We start from the raw sequence: 25732 nt of genomic DNA on the forward strand, positions 1-25732 counted from the left end.
GATGGAGTGTTTGAGGGGGGTCCTCAAGCGGTAAGGGAATAAATTGTCAAATTGACATTATTGAGATGCATAGGCTTACTACATAATGCTGTCATTGGTGAGTTTAGCCTAAATATCTTACCTTTTTGACAGGGTTCCCAGATTCCCAAGGCGACGCCCACGAAGCAAGACCAAACCTCGTCTCAGTGGACTTGTGCGGAGTTTGGGCGGGTTTTTGTTTGGCCTATTCCTTGCCTCTGTGTACGGAATGACTGCACTGTTCGTACAGAACCAAGGCCTGTGGTATTGCGTGTATACCACGATCGCCATAGCTTTCCTCACAGCATTTGGTATGGGCCTCTCCATCCGAGTGCGAGCGAATGTTATGCTAATGATGCCAATGCTGTGTTCAAGTGAGTAGCCTACATATGAAGATTGTTTTAACCATACCACAACAAAAATTGTGTATGTGCTGTGCGTTGAAATGTACCCAGTTACCCAGTCAAATAAACACCGGCAATATTTAGACAGGTAGCCCAATTATGATCCTTTTCCCCCCCACTAATTGGTATTTTTAACAATCAGATTAGCTCTGAAAAATATCTGAAAATACCAATTAGTGTGAAAAAAAAATCAGAATGCAGCCTTTCAAACAGAGAGACTGAAACGGGATTGCTGCAAACTGGATATATTGTTTCCCAGTATGGTGTAGGCACTTACAGTAGAAGGGAAAGACCACCATTTTGTACGAAACAGGTGGAAACAGATGGAGGTGCGTCCTCGTCATAGCCTGTTTGTTTACATTTCTTCCATTCTGAATCGATGGGGGGTAGTGTCCTGGACAACCATTGTTGACAAATAGCATTGTAGCTAAGCCTAACCCTTATCATTTTCCTAACCTGTTACATTAATTCACCTAATCTGCCACGTTAGTTATCATAACCTGCTATGTAAACATACCATATGTGGCGACAAATCATCAGTATTACCACACATGGAATGAACCTTTGTTTGGTTGTAGTCCGCCAGAATACCCCACAGAAGAAGAACATAATAGAGGCACGGGCACCTCCAACCTGTTTACATTTTTCCCCGCTTTGAAAATAAACATTTACTAAAAATAAAGCACTATGTATGCTATCTTTCATAGAGGAGTCGTGAGCAGCTGGCAACGTTTCCTAGTAGCTCACCCACTAGCACAATCTCTTTAGGACAGTCAGTTTGGAGATGCCAGAAGGGCTGGTCCATATTCTTTCTAGTGGGCCTGTCTAACTTTTTTAATGCAAAATTATCATGATCTGGCTTATAATCAGAGTCTCAACTGAAAAAATGGGCTGTTGTGGGAGCCTCGAGGGAAACAAATGGGCTAGTGTGTTAGAAATGCCAGCACCAATTTATGGTCCCAGTCCGCCCCTGAGATGACAAAAGCAGTGCAGAGGTGGAAGATGTGTAGGTAACTGCTGTTTAATTTGACAGGAAAATAAATTCAAGTTTTTAATCCCGGTGCTGAGCTAGTGTGTAGCAGCTAATTGCTGTAGGCTATGGCATGTGTTTGTTCTAGAATGTTATGTACGTCCCTTATCGATGGGTGAATAAAGCTAAAGCAGCCAAGGTGATAATGGCTGGAGTCATTTTTGCTTGTTTTTGCTTAGCCAAAGAACCCAACTATACGTTCATTCAGGGGTTAAAGTTTTCCATTACTGTGACGGATTTCCATCATATGGATTCTGAGGTCGTTTTTGAGATCAGTGTAGATCCTCAATAACTTGAATATGGATTCATATGGATCATTTCAAATAAATGTATTTGAATAAATTAGGGCAGATGCAAATTAACAGTTGAAACAGTTATTCAATGCATTGCATAGTAGTTAAGCAAATTGTCTATGCTATTTGTGATCCAGTTTGCTGATTTCCCATGGCCACCCCAGAAAAAAATCTGAGAAACACCCCTGGGTGGAAGGAATGACCTACAATGTATTACTCAGTAGACCAACTTGTTCTGGGTACCACTAACACACCTTTTTTATGAATTTCCTCACAGTGAAGGGCAAGAACTTCCTCTTGTTCCTCATTTTCTCCATGTTGGTCCAGGGCCCCATGACCAACACCCTGGAAAACTTTGACCGTGCAGCGGACAGCGTGGTGTGTGGGGCCGAACTTGCCATGAACCAGACCCAGCAGTTGATGGAGCGAGCGGCTACACCTCTTCTCTGTGAGTCCAGCTGTTCCATAAAATCACACCACACAGCTGTAATTACACTCATTATACATGGTGTCTCAAATAGTTCACACTAGCTTTGTTTTCTCCATGGTCACTGAACTGGAAGGACATTGCAGGTGGAGACAATATGGTGGATGACTCCTTTTACAATACAATTTCTACACAATCTGAGTGCTCTGCAATGTCACACACCCTTATAAGCTCCTAATGTCCACGTGTTGCAGCTGTGCTGGGCAAGATAAAAGAGATCACCAAAAATGTCCACTCCGTGGCTGGGAGGGTACAGAACTTAATCCAGGCCCTGACTGAGTCTGTCCGCCACGTAGGTAAGTCTGTGGGCCATGCTTATACTAGCGCTGTCATTACTTGAAGACATTGTTAGTACAGTTACTGTATCTAAAAATTTAACTCTCCAAATGAAGCCTTCCATTGATTTCTGTGCCCTCTACCTCCTGTTACAGCTCGTTCCCTGAGAAACGTGTTACACTTCCTGGTTGGCATTGGCGAGGTGTGTAATGAAAAACTGGGCACCCCCTATAAGAAGTGTAACAAGCTGTTTGATGATGCCCGTGATGACTGCATGGAGCTCCTGTCTGTGTTCAACTTCCTTTGTCACATTGTGGATGGGTTCCGCCCCCTCTGTGGTCTCGCTCGAGGTTGGTTGACATGTTGTTCCATCATACAGTAGAATCACTATCCTCACTCACCCTTACTTCCGTCAGCTGTCAGTAGTAGAGGAAGGGTAGCTGTTTGTCATAGTGTCAGAGGGATAAATTATTGTCCACAAAGAAGCAGGATCAAATCGCAAGAGTAGGAACCTGAGAGGCTTTAGCACATATACAGCTGTATCAATAGAGCAAAGGAAATGTGAAAATGACATCAATCACTGTGGAAGGTGTCTGTTGTTTAAAAATAAGAAAATCTATGGTAGTGTTTTAATTAGGTTGTCATATCTGTATTGTCATTGTCGCAGTCTTAGCTCAATGTTTCTCTTAAAGAGCCATTTTAATAAACAACTTTGTTAGGGCCTTGCCTCCTAACCATTGCATATTTTATCTGAGATGTTTGTTCTCTGTTTTTAAGTCTTTCCCAGCTAGCAAATTTGGTAGTTTAGCAGTTTTGAGAAAGTACGTTTTTGGTTTCCCATTGGTTTGCGAACAAAGCCACACAAGGCTTTTCTAAAAGTTCCGAGAACAGAAGTGAAAATTTCACCTGTTCTGGGAACATACATTTTCAGGTTGCAGGGAGGTTCTGAGAAAGTTTTCCTATTGTTTCCTGAAAGTTTTCCTGGGAGGTTTTATTAACAAACGGAAATTATAGGTTATTTTAAGGTAATTAAATAACATTCAGAGAATGTTTCAATAAGACTTTTAATAACACTGCTAGCTTAGGTTTATTGTTTTGATCTCCAAGCATAGATAGGACACATGGAAATTAATTTGCTCAGGCATTAATCATGCAAGCACATTTGTTTTTTATTGTGGCATGATGTCAGTGGCAAGGTGTCAGCTCTCTATCCATGGAATTAGTCCACTGCGCCACGAGGATGGAACTAGCATGCCAGGTTTTTTAACTAATGCAAAGCCGTTAATTTTTGTCAATTCAAAAAGACCCTATTTCAAAGGAAACAAGCACTCATTAAGATCAGGTGTGGCCAACACACCTGAAAACACTGAACAAGATAGAGGATAGAGAGACCTTTGTTGTTGCTGAGAATGGAATGTTTATGTTCTTTAAACGTTAATGTTTTCTTGGAGTTTTTATGGAAAGTTTTCTTAATGTTCTGAGAATGTTCTTAATGTTTAAATAGAACCATAAGGAAACCTGCAAAAAACGTTATGCTGAAGTACTGGAATTTTCAGAGAAGAACTTTGTATCCTAACATTCTCCGAACATTCTGAGAAAATTACTTTAAATAGAACCATGAGGAAACCTGCAGAAAACATTATGCTGAAGTTCTTGAATTCACATAGAGGAACGTTGTTTCTTAATGTTCTCTGAACATTCGGAGAACATGACTTTCAATAGAACCATGAGGAAACCTGTAAAAAACCTTATGCTGAAATTACCACAGAAGAACATTGTTTCTTAACGTTCTCTGAACAATTTGAGAACATTACTTTAAGTAGAACCATGAAGAAACCTTTATGAAATGTTATGGGAAGGTTGTATGCAAAATAACCATAGGATAACCACGCTCTCATCAAGCTCTAAGCAACATATTAAGGTTCTCAGAACATTATGTGGTAGCTGGGTTGTCAGTGGTTTAAAATCTTTTGATACTCAGTTAGTGTTTCCTTTTTTCACACCGAAGCCTGTTTTTTTCCCGATTTTGGTGAAAAAGTGCTGACTATAAATATGTTAGCTCATGGAAAAATAGATCATCCATTGTTGTGAGGTTGACATCAGTGTGGAGGTACAGCACAGCCCTCCTCTCTAGCAGCTCTGCAGTGCGCTGTGTTATTCTTTAGCCTAGGAGGGCAAGGTAACTTAGGGGCCAAGGCCTTGTTAAAACCCTCCAGCCCCACGCCGCTCTCAGGTTTCCTCTCACATTTTCCAGGAGGAGCATAGCCGTGAGTCGCCCTCCGTCCCTCTGCCTCCCCCTCCATCCAGCTGCCTCCCATGTTTTCTTTTCAAATGAATTATTGTTTTATATCCACCGCTGCTCTCGGGCCAGCCAGGAGCCAGCCAGGAGCCAGCCGGGCACGGGTGACTTTTTAATCCAAACATGACCTGAGGGCCAGAGACAGGAGGAAGAGAAAGAAAAGATAAAACACACTTCCTGGCCCTTGGGAGATCTAGAATGCTGCTCTCAGCATAAAGTGAATGGTGGCATTTCACTTTCTAAACTATGGGTCATAAATCCTATATAATGCAGTCTTATAAACCTGACATGACATTTGGGTTTATTTTTAATGACCGTTCATAATGGTTTTATGAGACAATGAATAGAGCCTGTGATGCAGAGATGCATTTGTCACGTAAATTAGCTAGAGGTAATGTCATTGTAGGTATGAGGACAGTAATTCTCAATACATTCCTCTCATTTCAGTTGGTCAGCTGTTTTGCATCATTCCTTCTTACATTGTTGGCCACATGAAGACAAAGATTGCTGCCCGTAAGTAAAGTGCAGAGGTACAAAAACCTTGACCTCATAATGGTTTCAACTATTTCTCTATTCAAAGGTAGAACATTCTTTAATACCATAATTCTACTGTAACTCCTTTTTGATGGCCATTCTAAACAGTCACAAATGCACAATGTCTCTTTGCTCTCTTCTAGCAACCATAGCAGCTTTTGAGAAGATGAAGAAGGAGTTTGAGTTCAACATATCGGCCTCTATGCACTTTGACATGAATGTGAACAGCAGTCAGTCGCTGCAGCAGGTGTCACAGGATATGATGGAGGAAGTGTCGGTGGAGCTGGGACGTTTCCAGGAAGTGATGGGGCTAATAGCCTACATAGGCCTCTTCCTTCTGCTGCTAATGTACCTACAGTAAGTGTATATTCATTCACATGGGTCATGCAAACAAGGTTTGACGAGGAGCGGTATACTCTATACCAGGGTTTCCCCCCTCCGGTCCTGGGGCACCCTCAGCTGTGTAGTGCAAAAAACATAACTTGCACCCGGGGGGACCCCAGGACCGATTTTGGGAAATTATGCTCTATACTGTGTGTGTGTGTGTTCTTTGTGTGTGTGTTTTAAAGGGCTGTCCTGTACAAACACAAGTACCTGCACCAGGATGACTTTGACAACACTTACATCACAGAGCAGTTTGAGGAGCTCGACCAGAGATTGGCTAGTGAGGGAAAAACCCCTGTCCTACCTCTCAGCCAGAGAGAGGCCCGCACCTACATCAGACCATGTGAGTGGAGCAGGAAGAGAGGGAATGCACAGGAAAGAGAAGATAAGATAAATGGATTGTAGGGAGGAAGCAGTGGGGGTGTGGAGAGAAAAGGTACAAAGCGAAAGGATATAGAGAAGTTAGAAAATGAGAGAGAACAACAAAAATGTCTAGAAAGGTGAAAGAGAAAGTCAGTGTAACATTGATGTCATGGCAGTGAAAACACTCACCCACCCACCTAACCTCCCCTACCCCACACCCATCCCTGTCCTCTAGTCTCAGTGTACCTGACAGCCAGGGAGCGGCAGATGGCTGCCCTCAGCGCAGTGTCCATTCTCAGGCACATAGCCATGGGATGCCTGGTGGTGGCGCTGGACCTGGTGGTCTTCTGGATGTTTGACCTGGTGCACCACCAAGCCCAGGGGGACATCATAGCCAGAGGTGAGACAGTCTGGCTACAGGGAAATAAATAGATGATGTTCAGTTCAAGGTTATTTACTGTAATAAATACATTGGAAATCTTACTAGCCACCCCACCCATCAGTGTACTCACAGGTGCATGGTTAAAAACAGAAATAGACAAAAGGTATAATGTCTGCATTCGTTATTGCTTCCAAAAATGATATTTACCTGAATGAAACCAGAAACACTGCAAACAAACCAAGTTTCAAGCTATTTTATTTGTAGACGTTTTGTTTGGGCTGATATTTTGGACTTAGTTTTTTTAGACATAATGAACAGTTTATTTTATGAGAGAAAGTGGTTTTTTGGTGTGATGAGTAGCCTTACCTGAAACCTGAGACTTGTCCTGAACATCACTTTACTCCGTTCTATTCAGTACAATCAAGGAATTAAACTGGACATCAGTTTCCAATTAAATACTATAGTACAGATTATTCTAATGAAATTGTATATCAAACCATATTTGGAACGAACATCATCATCCAAGACATTGTTCTCTCTTTGTGCTCTCTCTAGCACCCATCGTAGTGGCGGTGGAAGTAAGTGGCACAGGCTATGCCTCGGACATCTTCAAGGACATAGTGGCTGCCTTCGCCATTCTACAGAAGGGCAACATCACTGTTCTCAGCAAGAAGTGTCTGATGGAGCCTTCAGAGCCAGACCACTCAGGATACATGCTCATAGGTAACACCTAGACTAGTATTATTTAGTATTTACTAGGATCCCCAAGTGCTACCAAGGCAGCATCTACTCTTCCTGGGGTCCAAACAGGAATAAAACAAAACAGCCTACATTATAAATACAATAATACTTCATACAACACATTGTTACTCTTATTACAAATGTACAATATAATTTTTACAATACATTTACAATACTACATTAAGTAAGGGATAGTCAACGAGGAGCTACAGTATATCACAAAAGTGAGTACACCCCTCACATTTGTGTAAATATTTGAGTATATCTTTTCATGTGACAACACTGAAGAAATGACACTTTGCTACAATGTAAAGTAGTGAGTGTACAGCTTGTATAACAGTGTAAATTTGCTGACCCCTCAAAATAACTCAATACACAGCCATTAATGTCTAAACCGCTGGCAACAAAAGTGAGTACACCCCTAGGTGAAAATGTCCAAATTGGGCCCAAAGTGTCAATATTTTGTGTGGCCACCATCATTTTCCAGCACTGCCTTAACCCTCCTGGGCATGGAGTTCACCAGAGCTTCACAGGTTGCCACTGGAGTCCTCTTCCACTCCTCCATGACGACATCACGGAGCTGGTGGATGTTAGAGACCTTGCACTCCTCCACCTTCCGTTTGAGGATGCCCCACAGATGCTCAATAGGGTTTAGGTCTGGAGACGTGCTTGGCCAGTCCATCACCTTTACCCTCAGCTTCTTTAGCAAGGCAGTGGTTGTCTTGGAGGTGTGTTTGGGGTCGTTATCATGTTGGAATACTGCCCTGCGGCCCAGTCTCCGAAGGGAGGGGGATCATGCTCTTCTTCAGTATGTCACAGTACATGTTGGCATTCATGGTTCCCTCAATGAACTGTAGCTCCCCAGTGCCGGCAGCACTCATGCAGCCCCAGACCATGACACTCCCACCACCATGCTTGACTGTAGGCAAGACACACTTGTCTTTGTACTCCTCACCTGGTTGCCGCCACACACGCTTGACACCATCTGAACCAAATCAGTTTATCTTGGTCTCATCAGACCACAGGACATGGTTCCAGTAATCCATGTCCTTAGTCTGCTTGTCTTCAGCAAACTGTTTGCGGGCTTTCTTGTGCATCATCTTTAGAAGAGGCTTCCTTCTGGGACAACAGCCATGCAGACCAATTTGATGCAGTGTACGGCGTATGGTCTGAGCACTGACAGGCTGACCCCCCACCCCTTTAACCTCTGCAGCAATGCTGGCAGCACTCATACGTCTATTTCCCAAAGACAACCTCTGGATATGAGCACGTGCACTCAACTTCTTTGGTCGACCATCGCGAGGCCTATTCTGAGTGGAACCTGTCCAGTTAAACCGCTGTATGGTCGGCCACCGTGCTGCAGCTCAGTTTCAGGGTCTTGGCAAACTTCTTATAGCCCAGGCCATCTTTATGTAGAGCAACAATTATTTTTTTTCAGATCCCCAGAGAGTTCTTTGCCATGAGGTGCCATGTTGAACTTCCAGTGACCAGTCAGTATGAGGGAGTGTGAGAGCGATGACACCAAATTTAACACACCTGCTCCCCATTCACACCTGAGACCTTGTAACACTAACGAGTCACATGACACCGGGGAGGGAAAATGGCTAATTAGGCCCTATTTGGACATTTTCACCTAGGGGTGTACTCACTTTTGTTGCCAGCGGTTTCAACATTAATGGCTGTGTGTTGAGTTATTTTGAGGGGACAGCAAATGTACACTGTTATACAAGCTGTACACTCACTACTTTACATTGTAGCAAAGTGTCATTTCTTCAGTGTTGTCACATGAAAAGATATACTCAAATATTTACAAAAATGTGAGGGGTGTACTCACTTTTGTGATATACTGTATGTGTTCTATTGAAAATTCTGAATGACGTGGAAGGTGTGTTCCACCAAGCGCTAGTGGAGTGGAACTGACAGTCCATGGAGTTACATTATTTTCCAGAGAATGCATAGAGTCATAAGTTAATCATCCTTTTTATACCATGGCTACAATTTAACACATTTGGCACTAGAAATGTGTTCATTTGTTTGTATAAATGTGTTCAACATCCATTAAAGTAGCTAGCAAGTTTACTAGATGGCTACAGTAGTGTCCGTGGTAACCAAACAAACAGACTTGCTAGTGTATCTAACCAAGCCATCAGTTCTAGCTTGCTATTATGAATATCAAATTCAACAATACCAATACTGTGTTCAATTCGACTTTTGCTTTTAAAACCAGCTCAAACAAAACGTATAAAAATGAACTATAGCCATTGAATTCTACAGTGCAAATATACCGAGCTCTTAAAGCCAATCAAAAAGGAATGCCATGGTATAATACAATATTACATTGCAACGTTTGTGTGTTAGAGAGTGTGTGTGTCTTTACACAGCCCGTGTTGTGCTGTGACGTGTTGTTTTATCTGTTGTTTTGTCTGTTGTTTTATCTGTTGTTTTATCTGTTGTTTTATCTGTTGTTTTATCTGTTGTTTTATCTGTTGTTTTGTCTGTTGTTTTATCTGTTGTTTTATCTGTTGTTTTATCTGTTGTTTTATCTGTTGTTTTATCTGTTGTTTTATCTGTTGTTTTGTCTGTTGTTTTATCTGTTGTTTTGTCATCTGATTTTACTGCTCGCTTGAGCTACTTGATGTAGAAGAGAGTTCCATGTAGTCATGGCTCTATGTAGTACTGTGCATTTCCCAGAGTCTGTTCTGGACTTAGGGTCTGTGAAGAGACACCTGGTGGCATGTCTTGTGGGATATGTACAGTATGGGTGTCTGAGCTGTGTGTTAGCTGTTTGAACAGACAGTGCTGTTCGGTGCTTTCAACACATCAATACCCCTAACAAAGACAAGTAGTGATGCAGTTAATCTATCCTCTACTTTGAGCCAGGAGAGATTGACATAAATGTTATTGATATTATGTACATTTAAGGGCCAGTCGTGCTGTTTTGAGACAACTGTAATTTGCCTATGTCCTTCTTAGTGGCACTTGACCATTTGACTGGGCAGTAGTCCAGGTCTGTAGGACTTGTTTTATTGATAAGGATGTCCGAAATCAGAGCAGCGCTATATCAGACATCTAAGTTACCGTTGCATCAATATGTTTAGACCATTTCAGTTTCAAATCTAGGGTTAGACCAACTTGCTCAATTGTTCATTAAAAGATTCAGATTAGGTTTAGGGTTTAGCGCAGGGGTTCCCAAACCTGAAAATTCTGGTGACCCCACCCCATGTGAAAAAAATTATACATTGTACAGCCAATGTTTACTTTTTAGGGGGGGAGCTAAGGCAGTGAAATGAAAAACATTCTAACAGTTTTTCTGATTGTCTTCTCAACTCACCATCACATACTTTTAATGGAGAGCAGCCTATTTTCAAATTAGTCTGACATAATGTCCCTTATCTCACCACCACTAATGAGATGGGTGTGCTTGAATCATGTTGCATCGGAGCTTCTCAAAGTCAGGGGGCGTGGTCGACCTGGATCGATATCTGGTTTTAATGCAGAAGAGAGCACTGAATCCAGCTTCACACAGATATAAACTGGCGAAGGGTAGCCACCCATGAATTTTATGGTGCTTTCAAGACAACTGGGAACAAGTTCAAATCATGACGACAGTGACCTTTAGAACAGAAAGTCAGAGGCCTAGAAAGAGGCCTGAGTTCCTGAGTTGGAATTCCGAGTTGGATGACTGTTCAAAACTATTTTTCCCAGTCTGAGCTAATTTCTTTCCGAGTTCCCGTTGCCTTGAGCATACGGAAGTCGGAGATTTCTGAGTTCCCAGTTGTTTTGAACGCGGCATTAATGCTCAGAGGGAGACAGCAGGGTATTGCCTTTGAGTCAAGAACCAAAACTCCTCCGTAGTGACCCGTGAATGCATTGTCTGCAGTATTCGGTCACATGACAGCTATGTCAGCTGTTCAATTTCACTTACCGGCATGTCAACTGAGCCAGGATCACATTCAAATGCATTGGGAAGTAGGTCCGTCCCAAACTGCTCATCCAAGCGTTGGAGGTGAGCAGTTATCACTTGTGTGGGGCACTTCTGATGATGCTGTTTTCTGTTTGTTTTTTTTCATTACACAGAAAGTCAACCAAGTCTGTTTTTTTGTTTGTTTTCATATCCATTGTGAATGACAACAGTTCCTCTCTCAATGCACATTTTTCCCCCAACACTCCCCCTTGATAACCACCAAGCCTCGATGTGAAACATTGCCATGCTCTGATCACATATCTCCACATAGTATTGCGAACAGGCGTGGGCTCAGTGGATGTGGTTTGATGTAGTTAACCATTTAAGTTACCTGCTGCAGTATATCTCGAGTTCTATGCTCAGCTCTTTTGCCACCAGTTGCTCTCGGTGTATTATACAATGTGTCCATATTGCAGAGGGAGACACATTCATAACTAGAGTGCAGAGGACTGCCCGCTGTCCTGTGATAGATGGAGCTATATCTGTGCAAAAGTCCACCATTTGATCCCATATGGAATCTGTTCGTCATCAATATAGCCACGCAGCACACTCAACATCCCATATGTCGTTTCATACTTGGGAATCGTGAGACAGAACAATATGTCCTTGTAAATAGCATCCCCCTACATGTATAGCAAACAAAAGTCAATGCATAGGCATCTCGGCCCTAACAGCTGACATCCATTTGGAGAGGATAAGCTTGGAGGTTTTTGAGTCAAGAGTTTCCTCTTGATTGCTAGCAATAGCATAAATTCTTTGTTTAAAGGTGTTATCTGACAAAGGTATTGAAGTGAGTTTCTGTGCCTCTGCCTCCCAACACATTGTTTTCACCATATTAATTGCAGCCGATAATATCAAAGTCTCTCCTAGCCATTCACCGTGGGAAGTGCAACGGTCAAGTGCGGCCTTTTCCCATGATCTAAGCGCGTTCTCTGGTTTCATTTTATCTTTTAGATTTGAATAATTTATATATAAAGGTATATATTTAGATTTTGAGGGGATTTTGGAAATTCTCCCGCAACCCCCTTTTCATATCAGGCGACCCCTAGTTTGGGAACCACTGGTTTGGTGAATGATTTGTTCCAAGTACAATGCTTTTAGGTTTTGATATATTTAGGACTATCTTTTTACTAGCCACCAATTCTAAAACTGTCTTCAGATCTTTATGTGTTGCAGTGATTTCACTTGCTGTGGTAGTTGACATGTATAATGTTGAGTCAACAGCGTACATGGATGCACTGACTTTATTAATGCTAATGGTAGGTCATTAGTAAAAATATTAACACAGCTACCTTTAGGTATGCCTAAATCTACTTGGTATTCAACCAGACCTGCTGTTTCCAACTCTCTAGAGACAGCAGGAGAGTTAGAGATACTCTGAATGATCGGCTATGAAAAGCCAACTGACATTTACTGCCGAGGTGCTGACCTGTTGCACCCTCGACAACCACTGTGATCATTATTATTTGACCCTGCTGGTCATCTATGAACATTTGAACATATTGGCCATGTTCTGTTATAAACTTCCCCCGGCACAGCCAGAAGAGGACTGGCCACCCCACATAGCCTGGTTCCTCTCTTGGTTTCTTCCTAGGTTCTGGCCTTTCTAAGGAGGTTTTCCTAGCCACCGTGCTTCTACACCTGCATTGCTTGCTGTTTGGGGTTTTAGGCTGGGTTTCTGTACAGCACTTTGTGACATCAGGTGATGTAAGAAGGTCTTTATATTTTATTTTATTGATTGATTGGTTTAAGTTAGAGAAGCATCCATTAAAGAACATCCTCTGCGTTCTGGTAGATATGTAACTCTCAATCCACAATATGGCAGAGGATGTAAACCCATAAAACATATATTTTGCAGCAGACTATGATCGATAATGTCAAAAGCTGCACTGAAGTCTAACAAAACAGCTCCCACAATCTTCTTATTATCAATTTCTTTCAGCCAATCATCAGCCATTTGTGTCAGTGCCGTACATTTTGAGTGCCCTTCCGTATAAGCGTGCTGAAAGTCAGTTATTAGTTTGTTTACTGTGAAAAAGCATTGTATCTGGTCAAACACAATTTTTTCCCAAAGGTTTACTAAGGGTCAGTAGCAGGATTGGTTGGCTGTGTGAATCAGTTGAGGGTGCTTTGCTATTCTTAGGTAGTGGAATGAATTTTGCTTCCATCCAGTCCTGAGGGCACACACTTTCCTGTAGGCTTAGATTGAAGAGATGGCAAAGAGGTGTTATGGTGAGTGAAAGAGGACCCAAAAGCGAACTAACTTAAACAGAGCTTCTTTAATAACCAAACATAGGTAGGCTCAGATAGACCGGCAGATTCCGACAGGACAGGACAAGGTTACAGCAAACATGACGATAGTCTGGCTCAGGCATGAAACACAAACAAGAATCCGACAAGGACAGGAACAGAAACAGAGAGAGATATAGGGACCTAATCAGAGGGAAAAAGGGAACAGGTGGGAAACGGGGTGAATGGGTAGTTAGAGGAGACAAGGAACAGCTGGGAGAAAGCGGGGGAGAAAAGGTAACCTAACAACGACCAGCAGAGGGAGACAGGGTGAAGGGAAAGGACAGAGACAAGACACAACATGACAGTACCCCCCCACTCACCGAGCGCCTCCTGGCGCACTCGAGGAGGAAACCTGGCGGCAACGGAGGAAATCCTCGATCAGCGCACGGTCCAGCACGTCCCGAGAGGGAACCCAACTCCTCTCCTCAGGACCGTACCCCTCCCAATCGACAAGGTACTGGTGACCACGGCCCCGAGGACGCATGTCCAAAATCCTGCGGACCCTGTAGATGGGTGCGCCCTCGACAAGGATGGGGGGGGGGGGGGGGGGAAGACGAGCGGGGGCGCGAAGAACGGGCTTAATACAGGAGACATGGAAGACCGGGTGGACGCGACGAAGGTATCGCGGAAGAAGAAGTCGAACTGCGACAGGATTAATGACCCGAGAAATACGGAACGGACCAATGAACCGCGGGGTCAACTTGCGAGAAGCCGTCTTAAGGGGAAGGTTCTGAGTGGAGAGCCAAACTCTCTGACCGCGACAATATCTAGGACTCTTAGTTCTACGCTTATTAGCAGCCCTCACAGTCTGCGTCCTATAACGGCAAAGTGCAGACCTGACCCTCTTCCAGGTGCGCTCGCAACGTTGGACAAAAGCCTGAGCGGAGGGGACGCTGGACTCGGCGAACTGAGATGAGAACAGCGGAGGCTGGTACCCGAGGCTACTCTGAAAAGGAGATAGCCCGGTCGCAGACGAAGGAAGCGAGTTGTGGGCGTATTCTGCCCAGGGGAGCTGTTCTGACCAAGACGCAGGGTTGCGAAAAGAAAGACTGCGTAAGATGCGACCAATAGTCTGATTGGCCCGTTCTGCTTGACCGTTAGACTGGGGGTGAAAGCCGGAAGAGAGACTGACGGAAGCCCCAATCAAACGGCAAAACTCCCTCCAAAATTGAGACGTGAATTGCGGACCTCTGTCCGAAACGACGTCTGACGGAAGGCCATGAATTCTGAAAACATTCTCGATGATGATTTGTGCCGTCTCTTTAGCAGAAGGAAGCTTAGCAAGGGGAATGAAATGGGCCGCCTTAGAGAACCTATCGACAACCGTAAGAATAACAGTCTTCCCCGCTGACGAAGGCAGTCCGGTGACAAAATCTAAGGCGATGTGAGACCACGGTCGAGAGGGAATAGGAAGCGGCCTGAGACGGCCGGCAGGAGGAGAGTTACCGGACTTAGTCTGCGCGCAGACCGAACAAGCAGCCACGAAACGACGCGTGTCATGCTCCCGGGTGGGCCACCAAAAACGCTGGCGAATGGAAGCAAGCGTACCCCGAACGCCAGGGTGGCCGGCTAACTTGGCAGAGTGAGCCCACTGAAGAACGGCCAGACGAGTAGGAACGGGAACGAAAAGAAGGTTCCTAGGACAAGCGCGCGGCGACGGAGTGTGAGTGAGCGCTTGTTTTACCTGCCTCTCAATTCCCCAGACAGTCAACCCGACAACACGCCCCTCAGGGAGAATCCCCTCGGGGTCAGTGGAGGCTACTGAAGAACTGAAGAGACGAGACAAAGCATCAGGCTTGGTGTTCTTAGAGCCCGGACGATAAGAAATCACGAACTCGAAACGAGCGAAAAACAGCGCCCAACGCGCCTGACGCGCATTAAGTCGTTTGGCAGAACGGATGTACTCAAGGTTCCTATGGTCAGTCCAAACGACAAAAGGAACGGTCGCCCCCTCCAACCACTGTCGCCATTCGCCTAGGGCTAACCGGATGGCGAGCAGTTCGCGGTTACCCACATCATAGTTACGTTCCGACGGCGACAGGCGATGAGAAAAATACGCGCATGGGTGGACCTTGTCGTCAGAGAGGGAGCGCTGAGAAAGAATGGCTCCCACGCCCACCTCTGACGCGTCAACCTCGACAACGAACTGTCTAGAGACGTCAGGTGTAACAAGGATAGGAGCGGATGTAAAACGATTCTTGAGGAGATCAAAAGCTCCCTGGGCGGAAACGGACCACTTAAAGCACGTCTTGACAGAAGTAAGGGCTGTGAGAGGAGCGGCCACCTGACCGAAATTACGGATGAAACGACGATAGAAGTTCGCGAAGCCGAGAAAGCGCTGCAGCTCGACGCGTGACTTAGGGACGGGCCAATCAATGACAGCTTGGACTTTAGCGGGATCCATCTTAATGCCTTCAGCGGAAATAACAGAACCGAGAAATGTGACGGAGGAGGCATGAAAAGTGCACTTCTCAGCCTTCACAAAAAGACAATTCTCTAAAAGGCGCTGGAGGACACGTCGAACGTGCTGAACATGAATCTGGAGTGACGGTGAAAAAATCAGGATATCGTCAAGGTAAACGAAAACAAAGATGTTCAGCATGTCTCTCAGGACATCATTGACTAATGCCTGAAAGACAGCTGGAGCGTTAGCGAGGCCGAAAGGAAGAACCCGGTATTCAAAGTGCCCTAACGGAGTGTTAAACGCCGTCTTCCACTCGTCCCCCTCCCTGATGCGCACGAGATGGTAAGCGTTACGAAGGTCCAACTTAGTGAAAAACCTGGCTCCCTGCAGGATCTCGAAGGCTGAAGACATAAGAGGAAGCGGATAACGATTCTTAACTGTTATGTCATTCAGCCCTCGATAATCTATGCAGGGGCGCAGAGACCCGTCCTTCTTCTTGACAAAAAAAAACCCCGCTCCGGCGGGAGAGGAGGAGGGGACTATGGTACCGGCGTCAAGAGCTACAGACAAATAATCCTCGAGAGCCTTACGTTCGGGAGCCGACAGAGAGTATAGTCTACCCCGGGGGGGAGTGGTTCCCGGAAGGAGATCAATACTACAATCATACGACCGGTGTGGAGGAAGAGAGGTGGCCCTGGACCGACTGAACACCGTGCGCAGATCGTGATATTCCTCCGGCACCCCTGTCAAATCACCAGGCTCCTCCTGTGAAGAAGAGACAGAGGAAACAGGAGGGATAGCAGACATTAAACATTTCACATGACAAGAGACGTTCCAGGAGAGGATAGAATTACTAGACCAATTAATGGAAGGATTATGACAAACTAGCCAGGGATGGCCCAAAACAACAGGTGTAAAAGGTGAACGAAAAATCAAAAAAGAAATGGTTTCGCTATGATTACCAGAAACAGTGAGGGTTAAAGGTAGCGTCTCACGCTGAATCCTGGGGAGAGGACTACCATCCAGGGCGAACAAGGCCGTGGACTCCCTTAACTGTCTGAGAGGAATGTCATGTTCCCGAGCCCAGGTCTCGTCCATAAAACAGCCCTCCGCCCCAGAGTCTATTAAGGCACTGCAGGAAGCTGACGAACCGGTCCAGCGTAGATGGACCGACAAGGTAGTGCAGGATCTTGAAGGAGAGACAGGAGTAGTAGCGCTCACCAGTAGCCCTCCGCTTACTGATGAGCTCTGGCTTTTACTGGACATGAAGTGACAAAATGACCAGCAGAACCGCAATAGAGACAGAGGCGGTTGGTGATTCTCCGTTCCCTCTCCTTAGTCGAGATGCGGATACCTCCCAGCTGCATAGGCTCAGCTCCCGAGCCGGCAGAGGAAGATGGTAGTGATGCGGAGAGGGGGGCAACGGAGAACGCGAGCTCCTTTCCACGAGCTCGGTGACGCAGATCAACCCGTCGCTCAATGCGAATAGCGAGTTCAATCAGGGAATCCACGCTGGAAGGGACCTCCCGGGAGAGAATCTCATCCTTTACCTCTGCGCGGAGACCCTCCAGAAAACGAGCGAGCAAAGCCGGCTCGTTCCAGCCACTGGAGGCAGCAAGAGTGCGAAACTCAATAGAGTAGTCTGTTATGGATCGATTACCTTGACATAGGGAAGACAGGGCCCTGGAAGCCTCCTCCCCAAAAACAGATCGATCAAAAACCCGTATCATCTCCTCCTTAAAGTCCTGATACTGGTTAGTACACTCAGCCCTTGCCTCCCAGATTGCCGTGCCCCACTCACGAGCCCGTCCCATAAGGAGAGATATGACGTAGGCGACACGAGCAGTGCTCCTGGAGTAAGTGTTGGGCTGGAGAGAAAACACAATATCACACTGGGTGAGGAACGAGCGGCATTCAGTGGGCTCCCCAGAGTAACACGGCGGGTTATTGATTCTGGGCTCCGGAGATTCGAAAGCCCTGGAAGTGGCCGGTGGATCGAGGCGGAGATGGTGAACCTGTTCTGTGAGGTTGGAGACTTGGGTGGCCAGGGTCTCAACGGCATGTCGAGCAGCAGACACTTCCTGCTCGTGTCTGCCTAGCATCGCTCCCTGGATCCCGACGGCTGAGTGGAGAGGATCCGAAGTCGCTGGGTCCATTCTTGGTCGGATTCTTCTGTTATGGTGAGTGAAAGAGGACCCAAAAGCGAACTAACTTAAACAGAGCTTCTTTAATAACCAAACATAGGTAGGCTCAGATAGACCGGCAGATTCCGACAGGACAGGACAAGGTTACAGCAAACATGACGATAGTCTGGCTCAGGCATGAAACACAAACAAGAATCCGACAAGGACAGGAACAGAAACAGAGAGAGATATAGGGACCTAATCAGAGGGAAAAAGGGAACAGGTGGGAAACGGGGTGAATGGGTAGTTAGAGGAGACAAGGAACAGCTGGGAGAAAGCGGGGGAGAAAAGGTAACCTAACAACGACCAGCAGAGGGAGACAGGGTGAAGGGAAAGGACAGAGACAAGACACAACATGACAAGAGGAGTGGCAATATAGTCAAATACCATTTTACTGAGTTACAGTTCATATAAGTAAATCAGTCAATTGAAATAAATGTATTAATCTATGGATTTCACATGACTGGGCAGGGGTGCAGCCATGGGTGGGCCTGGGAGGGCATAGGCCCACCCACTGGGGATCCAGCCAATCAAAATAAGTTTTTCTCCACAAAAGGGCTATATTATAGGCAGAAATACTCCTCAGTATCATCAGCTGTCCAGGTGACTGATTTCAGAAAATCCTGCAGGTGAAGAAGCCGGATGTGGAGGTTGTGGACTGGCGTGGTTACACGTGGTTTGCGGTTGTGTGGCCGTTTAGATGTACTGCCAAATTCTCTAAAAAGATGTTGGAGGTGGCTTATGGTAGACAAATTAACATTCAATGATCTGGCAACAGCTCTGGGGGACATTCCTGCAGTCAGCATTTCAATTGTATGCTCCCTCAAAACTTGAGACATCTATGGCATTGTGTTGTGTGACAAAACTGCACATCTTAGAGTGGCCTTTTATTGTGCCCAGCACAAGATGCACCTGTGTAATGATCATGTGGTTTAATCAGCTTCTTGATATGCCACACCTGTCAGGTGGATGGATTATCTTGGCAAAGGAGAAATGCTCACTAACAGAGATGTAAACAAATGTGTGCATCAAATGTGAGAGAAATAAGCTTTTTGTGCATATGGAAAATATCTGGGATCTTTTATTTCAGCTTGTGAAACATGGCACAAACACTTTACATGTTGTGTTTATATTTTTGTTCAGTAAATATATTTTGGGGGGACTTTTAACCTTAAAATATCTGGTAGGACTTGCCCCTAACATTATCTGCCAAAATAATGGAAATGGGGGATACAAAGTATATTGAAAGCAGATGCTTAAGCAATTAATGTTAAGCAATTAACATCCCATCATGCTAAGGGTCATGTATAAAATTGTTTTGGCCATTATTTTTGCTACCATGGCTATGCTCCCATAAGATGACAATGCTCCCATCCACAGGGCGATAGTGGTCACAAGATCTCAACCCAATTGAACACTTATGGAAGTGATTCTGGAGCAGTGCCTGAGAACGCGTTTTCTATTATCAACAAAACACCAAATGATGGAATTTATCGTGGAAGAATGGTGTCTCATCCCTCCGATAGAGCTCCAGACACAACAGTGTATGCCAAGGTGCATTGAAGCTGTTCTGGCTCGTGTTCTGGCTACAGGGTCTCTGTAATGGACAATTGTTGTGAAAGGAAATATTATTTTTGTTGCTAAAAGACACTGACACCCAGTGGACAAAATAACCTGTTTGCTTTGCTTCCTCTCTTATCACAGGATTCCTCTATGGACTCACCTTGTTCATTGTGTTCGCTGGAAGCTACGTCAAGCGGTTAAGGAGACTCGTGTGTGCCAGGTACCACCCAAAACGAGAACGGGTACGTTATTACTCAGTCACACCTCTCTCCTTATCTGTCCAGTCCCAAACCCCCTCCTCTAGTCCTTACCACTTCTGTGTTTGCTGATCTGAGGGAACCAGGTAGGTGTAGTAATAGATGGATACCTTTCCAGTGGACTTAGCTGTTGCTTCCATCTATCCATTTCCTTTAGATCTGCAAACACCGACGAGTTAGGGGCTGTCAGTTACATAAAAACTACACTGAAATAAAAAGATCCACAGATAGATTTGTTCACAATAGCCACTTCAGGTTGTGATTTTGGGCAGGCACAATAGAACTTGTTCTGCAGTAGTCTGCTGGTCTGGGAGGAATGTGAACCATGCATAGAATTTAAACAATTTCAAGACTTCAGGGGAACAGGCAGGTCAGCACTGCACTGCAATACAGATGTGCTTATCTTGATTTCAGGACAAAAGAACAGACAGAAATTGAATGCTGGTCTTATATTGTGGCGGTCTTTGTCATTGTTTGTATACTAGTAGTGGCACGGTTAGCATCACACTCAGCCATGATCTATTACAAACTGGTGTGACAGGGAAGGTGTTGCATCATTCTAATGGCAGTGTTCATACACTTTGCCAGCAGCTTCAGGTTTAGTGTTACTACATTTTATACTAGACTGTTGGAATTGAAACCATGTACAGAATGTTGAGCATCGACACCGGGTCTGTGTAACGTAACTTAGTATATGTGCACACATAACGCGATCTACAGGTAACTGCCAAAATAAATGAAACACCAACATAAAGTGTATTAATGGGGCGCGAGGCCACCACAAGCCACCAGAACAGCTTCAATGCACCTTGGCATAGATTCTACAAGTGTCTGGAACTCTATTTATCTTTTGGAGTGATGCGACAACATTCTTCCATGAGACATTCTATAATTTTGGGTTTTGTTAAAACTTCTTAGCGATAGGGTCTAGTTTCCTGAATTTCCGCCTGACAGGCGTGCCCAAAGTAAACTGCCTGTTACTCAGATCCAGAAGCCAGGATATGCATATAATTGGTAGCATTGGAGAGAAAACACTTTGAAGTTTCAAAAACTGTTAAATTAATATCTGTGACTATAACAGAATTGATATGGCAGGCGAAAATCAGAAGAAAAACCAACCAGAATTTATTTTTAGGTCCCAGGCTCTTACTGTGGAAGCTATGGGTTCTATGTAATTCCGGCTCCCAGATTGCAATTCTTATGGCTTCCAGTAGATGTCAACGGTCTTTATTCAAGGTTTCAGGCTTGTTTTTTTTTAAACTAGCAAGAATTTTGAGTTTTGGTGAAGAGAGCACCGGAACAATGTCAGTCTTTCGGCGCGTGAGGAAGAGGGTGCACGCTTACTAATTCTACTTTCCTATTGAGCATACTACTTTCCGTAGGAAATATTATAGTTTATTTACATTTTAGAGCACCTGAGGATTACATAGAAATGTCGTTTGACTTGTTTGGACGAAGTTTAGCGGTAGCTTTTTGGACTCCTTTGTCTGCATGTTGAATGAGTGGATTACTGAAATTGATGGCGCCAACTAAACAGACTTTTTGGGATATAAAGAAGGATTTTATCTAACAAAACGACCATTCATGTTGTAGCTGGGACCCTTGGGATTTCAAACAGAGAAAGATCTTCAAAAGTAAGTGATTTATTTAATCGCTATTTGTGATTTTATGAAGCCTGTGCTGGTTGAAAAATATGTTGTGGGGTGCCATCTTCAGACAATCGCATGGTATGCTTTCGCTGTAAAGCCTATTGTAAATCGGACAACGCAGTTAGATTAACAATAATTTAAACTTTTAAATTATATAAGATACTTGTTAGTGAATGTTTAATATTCTGATTATTTATTTGAATTGCACGCCCTCCAATTTCTCCGGATGTTGTCGACTGGTGTACCACTAGCGGGATGCCTAATCCCTAAGATTAAGGGTGGTGGAAAAACGCTGTCTTAAACCTCGTTCACACCGGATGTCATGCATTTCAATAGGGAAGTCCTCAACGGAGTGCAAATGCAATGCCCCCTTGCGGTTGAAGGCTCCGTTGCAGGACGGACAACGCACACTTTGAAATTTTTGCATACTTTTACATTTTTCACATTTTGTCGAAGAACAGGAAGTTGCCAGACCACAGAAGATAATATGTTGTTTTCGGTAATGGCTTTATGGGATAGCTAACAACTTCCTATAAGTTAATAGTATTTTAATAGCTATGTTAAATAATACACATAGGCTGTTAAGCCAATTCTACTATATGACTGTTGCCTCCCTTTTTAAGTTCATTGTGATGGTAATAACGTTTGTTTTTAATGATAATTATTAGGTGGAGGTCGCTAGCTACAATGGTATCGTCAACCTAGCCCTAGCTTTTAGCTAGCTGTTCTGCAGTGGAATCTAGCTTGCCTTGCTATAAAGTTATAGAAACAAGTTGAGGAAAAAGTAACTCAACAAAACATGTTTTATTATCACCTGTAACAATATATTTATCCTGTCTTGAATGAAAAGGTCACATTTTGTAATTGCACTAAATATGTGGAATCTCTGACGAGAGACAGGCTCTCCTCCATCTTGCATTGCAAACACTACACTTGTCCGTTCAGCAGCGGGGCAAGACTCAGTGAAGATGACGCACGGTGTAATGAAGTACGTCACGATGTAAACAGGGCGCCGTAAACATGCGCCACTACAGAATCTCCCATAAGTGTTCAATTGGAATGAGAATTTAGATCTGGTGACTGAGACATACACACACCCTTTAAACCCTTATACTGCTTTGAGACCCCTCTTTCAAAGTCACTGAGAACTCTTCTTCTAGCCATGTTAGCCAAAAGAATGGGCAACTGGGCATTTATTAATTAATTAATTAATTAATTAATTCAGGAACCACACCTCTGTGGAAGCACCTGCTTTCAATATATTTTGTATCCCTCATTTACTCAAGTGTTTACTTTATTTTGGCAATTACCTGTATTTGTCTATTGTCAGCCGATGGGTATTTATTGTCTTGCCCTGGTGACAATCTAATTTCCTCTCTGAGATTGACAAGCATGATCAGGAAATTCTATAGATTATCAACTGGGCCAGGCTGCAGATTAATTCTATTTGTCCAGCACCTTTTCCAGATCCAGACACTTTTAACATAACACAGAGCAGGTAATGGTGTTTCTCGTTCCTCTGTGGGGCAGAAGCGGGTGCATCTCCTCCACAGGAGGATCCAGAGCCAGCGTAAGTCTCTAGGTAAAGCCCTGCTGAGGTCTGTAGCCAGGAGCAGGGCAGACAGAGAGGGGACCAGATTCCTCCAGACACTCACAACCTGGTAAAATGAATGTCAATTTCACCTAAATCTCCCATTCTTGAAGCCATTTTGCATTTTTCACCATATTAATATTTTAACTAGTGCATTTTCTTTGCCCATGCAAATCCAGAGTAGTCCAGGACTGTAACACATGACACATATTTATAGTGGATGTGTGTACAAATAACTTTGACATATCACTAATGTTATTACAGCTAATGATGTGTTCTTTAATCTAGCCTCCCAGGTGGGTCCTACCTGGCAGAAATTCTGGGGGTGTCCTCTGTCTCTTGCATGGCCTGTGGAAGGAGAGGAGAGGGACAGAGCGACCCCAGCATGGTCACATGCATCACCCCTCAGTGTAAAGGTACAGCAGCCGAACTCAGACCTTTTAAGGTTGTCTTTGTTTGGGGATTTTTGTTTTTGTTTATAGGACCCCCTTGAAAAGTAGATTGGTTTCCTTTAAAAACTCTACAAGCTCATAAATGTTACCTGCCTTTCATGTACCGCTTTTCTTTGAGTATCATAAAATCTTTCCATTTTCCTTGTAAAATGAATTGGAGTTTGACCTTACTGTGTGTACAGTGAGTGAGTTGACTCTGTTAAACTGTTGACTCACCCTAGAAGGATAAGAAATCAGCTAACACCTTTGGTGAAGCACCACAAGGAGTGTTTCTCAAAACCCCTTTCAAAACTCTTTGAAACCACTTAGGGATTACTTGTTGTTTCAGAATGTTAACCCAGATTTGCGAGCCATATCTTTGATATTATTTTGTGACATTGCCCCTGGTCTTGTTGAGTTTTATGTTCCCCTTGGCAATCTGACTTTTCTGTTCCATTCAACTGCTCCACCCTGGTTTGTTCCACTCTAACCCATCTGCTGTTTTAACATTACACAGGGGTATACTGTAAGCAGTGCTTCCAGAGTATTGGCCAGGTGTGTGCAGTTTGCATGGGACCCCTGACCTTTCAGGAGGACTGTGAGGAAGAGCTGTGAGTCTTCCACAGGGGCATTACTCATGATGACCACCTGTTAGAATGTTAAACCTGTTAGACTCTAGTTGACCATTTAACTATCATGTTACACTTTGTTTGGTTACACTTAAGATACAGTAAATTACTCACTTGCCCCAATTGCATTGTGTCATTAGAAACCAGTTGTCACACAGTAACTAAACATATAACTAATGTGGAATAAAAATGAATTAATGAACTAAAATGTGCCCCTTAGTCATACAGAATAGCAGTTGTGTGGTATAACCTGTATGTTCCAGAGACTCCAGTGATGATGAGCAGCTGGGCCTGTGGACCGCCGCCCTAACTTCCCCCCACATCACCCACAGGGGCACCAGGAGACTGATGAAGAGGAGGATCTCCATGGCAACCCGGCGGCGGCCCTCAGAGAGCAGGGTGCAGCGTGGGGCCTACAGCAGTATAGGGCTGGTGGAAGGAGACAGTGGGGACAGTAGTGGTCATATCAGTCCCCCCAGTGACTCTGAACACAGGTAATGGAGATGTGACTCTTCATATTTATGATTATGATCACTACTGTCATTACCATCAGAATTAACATGATCTGACATTTAATTGAGCATTCATTATCTCTGCCTGTCATCCCCAGTGAGCCAGATATGATTTACCAAGACTACTCAGAACAGGACCACTCTGAGCCTAGTGACGATGACTATAACCACAACCCCAACCCAACATTGTCCCTCTCGGCCATCTATGTGAGCAGGGGGCTGGAGACCCAAGGGTGCGAGAGTGACACTTCAGACAGTGACGCCTCGTTTCACTCTGTCACCTCTGGCCGGATTGACCACTCTCAGTATGGATCCCTGAGAACGGTCACAGTTCACAGCCTTGACCACAACTCACAACAGCAAACTTTCTCAGGGATGACCACCTTAACCAACCAGCTCCATTGACATTCAGAAGGAACTAATTGTGCTCAGCTCAGAACACTGCAGTCTGTGATAAAGAGGCTACAGATGCTAATAGGGATGAGCAAATGACTTTCTAAGTTATATAAATTTCATTTAGTATTAAAATATGTTTTTCCCCATATTATCAAAGCATTAGCCCATTTATTTTCCATATGTAAGTGCAATAAAAATAGGGGAACTTTATAGTGAACTAGTTAGATGCATTTGAAGTGTTCTCCAAATCTAGAATGTAAATGAGCTTGTTTGGTTTTGGTTAAATTGCCCCCATTTATGCTTTAGTGCCAGTGGAATGCACTGCATGAATCACCTGCACTCCAGCGCTTCATTTATAATCAAACTGATGATAACCTTAGATGCTATAGGGTCAATGGGTTTTAGTTTTTTTTTGAAGGATGAATAGTACAAGCTGATGTCATGGATTGTGGATGAACCATGTTAGGACCATTTTAATAGAATAAATACATTATTTAAGATTTACATTTTATAATGTTAGTCAAAGACTGTTTTGTGATATTCATATTTGTATGTCTCTGTGGAAAGTTGGAAACAGATAAGGACACTATGACTTTGTAAATGGAGTTGTAAACGCCCACAAAGTTGGAATTAAAAAAGTACAATAAATA

General features: G+C 44.1%; 1 protein-coding gene across 1 annotated transcript; it reads left to right on the forward strand.

Annotated features, from left to right (window-relative positions):
* Position 1: 1 nt before the first annotated feature.
* LOC139385257 (DC-STAMP domain-containing protein 2-like) lies at positions 2-25091 on the forward strand. The gene is made up of 16 exons (XM_071130423.1): positions 2-30; positions 133-392; positions 2023-2193; positions 2427-2528; positions 2664-2858; positions 5255-5320; positions 5485-5698; positions 5911-6068; positions 6324-6488; positions 7026-7193; positions 19759-19859; positions 23054-23184; positions 23403-23530; positions 24063-24156; positions 24438-24668; positions 24785-25091. The coding sequence occupies exons 1-16, from the start codon at positions 2-4 to the stop codon at positions 25089-25091; spliced, it is 2520 nt and encodes an 839-aa protein (XP_070986524.1).
* The last annotated feature ends 641 nt before the right edge of the window (positions 25092-25732 follow it).

Source organism: Oncorhynchus clarkii, chromosome 3 (assembly GCF_045791955.1).
Source record: "Oncorhynchus clarkii lewisi isolate Uvic-CL-2024 chromosome 3, UVic_Ocla_1.0, whole genome shotgun sequence".
Taxonomy (NCBI): domain Eukaryota; kingdom Metazoa; phylum Chordata; class Actinopteri; order Salmoniformes; family Salmonidae; genus Oncorhynchus; species Oncorhynchus clarkii.

What these genes read in the sequence shown, in the direction of transcription:
- LOC139385257 (XM_071130423.1), top strand. Translation starts at nt 2, where the DNA reads ATGGAGTGTTTGAGGGGGGTCCTCAAGCG. An exon ending in TGAGTCTGTCCGCCACGTAG is followed by an intron (nt 2,529 to 2,663) that starts GTAAGTCTGTGG and finishes CTCCTGTTACAG; the next exon opens with CTCGTTCCCTGAGAAACGTG. An exon ending in GAGGACTGTGAGGAAGAGCT is followed by an intron (nt 24,157 to 24,437) that starts GTGAGTCTTCCA and finishes TGTATGTTCCAG; the next exon opens with AGACTCCAGTGATGATGAGC.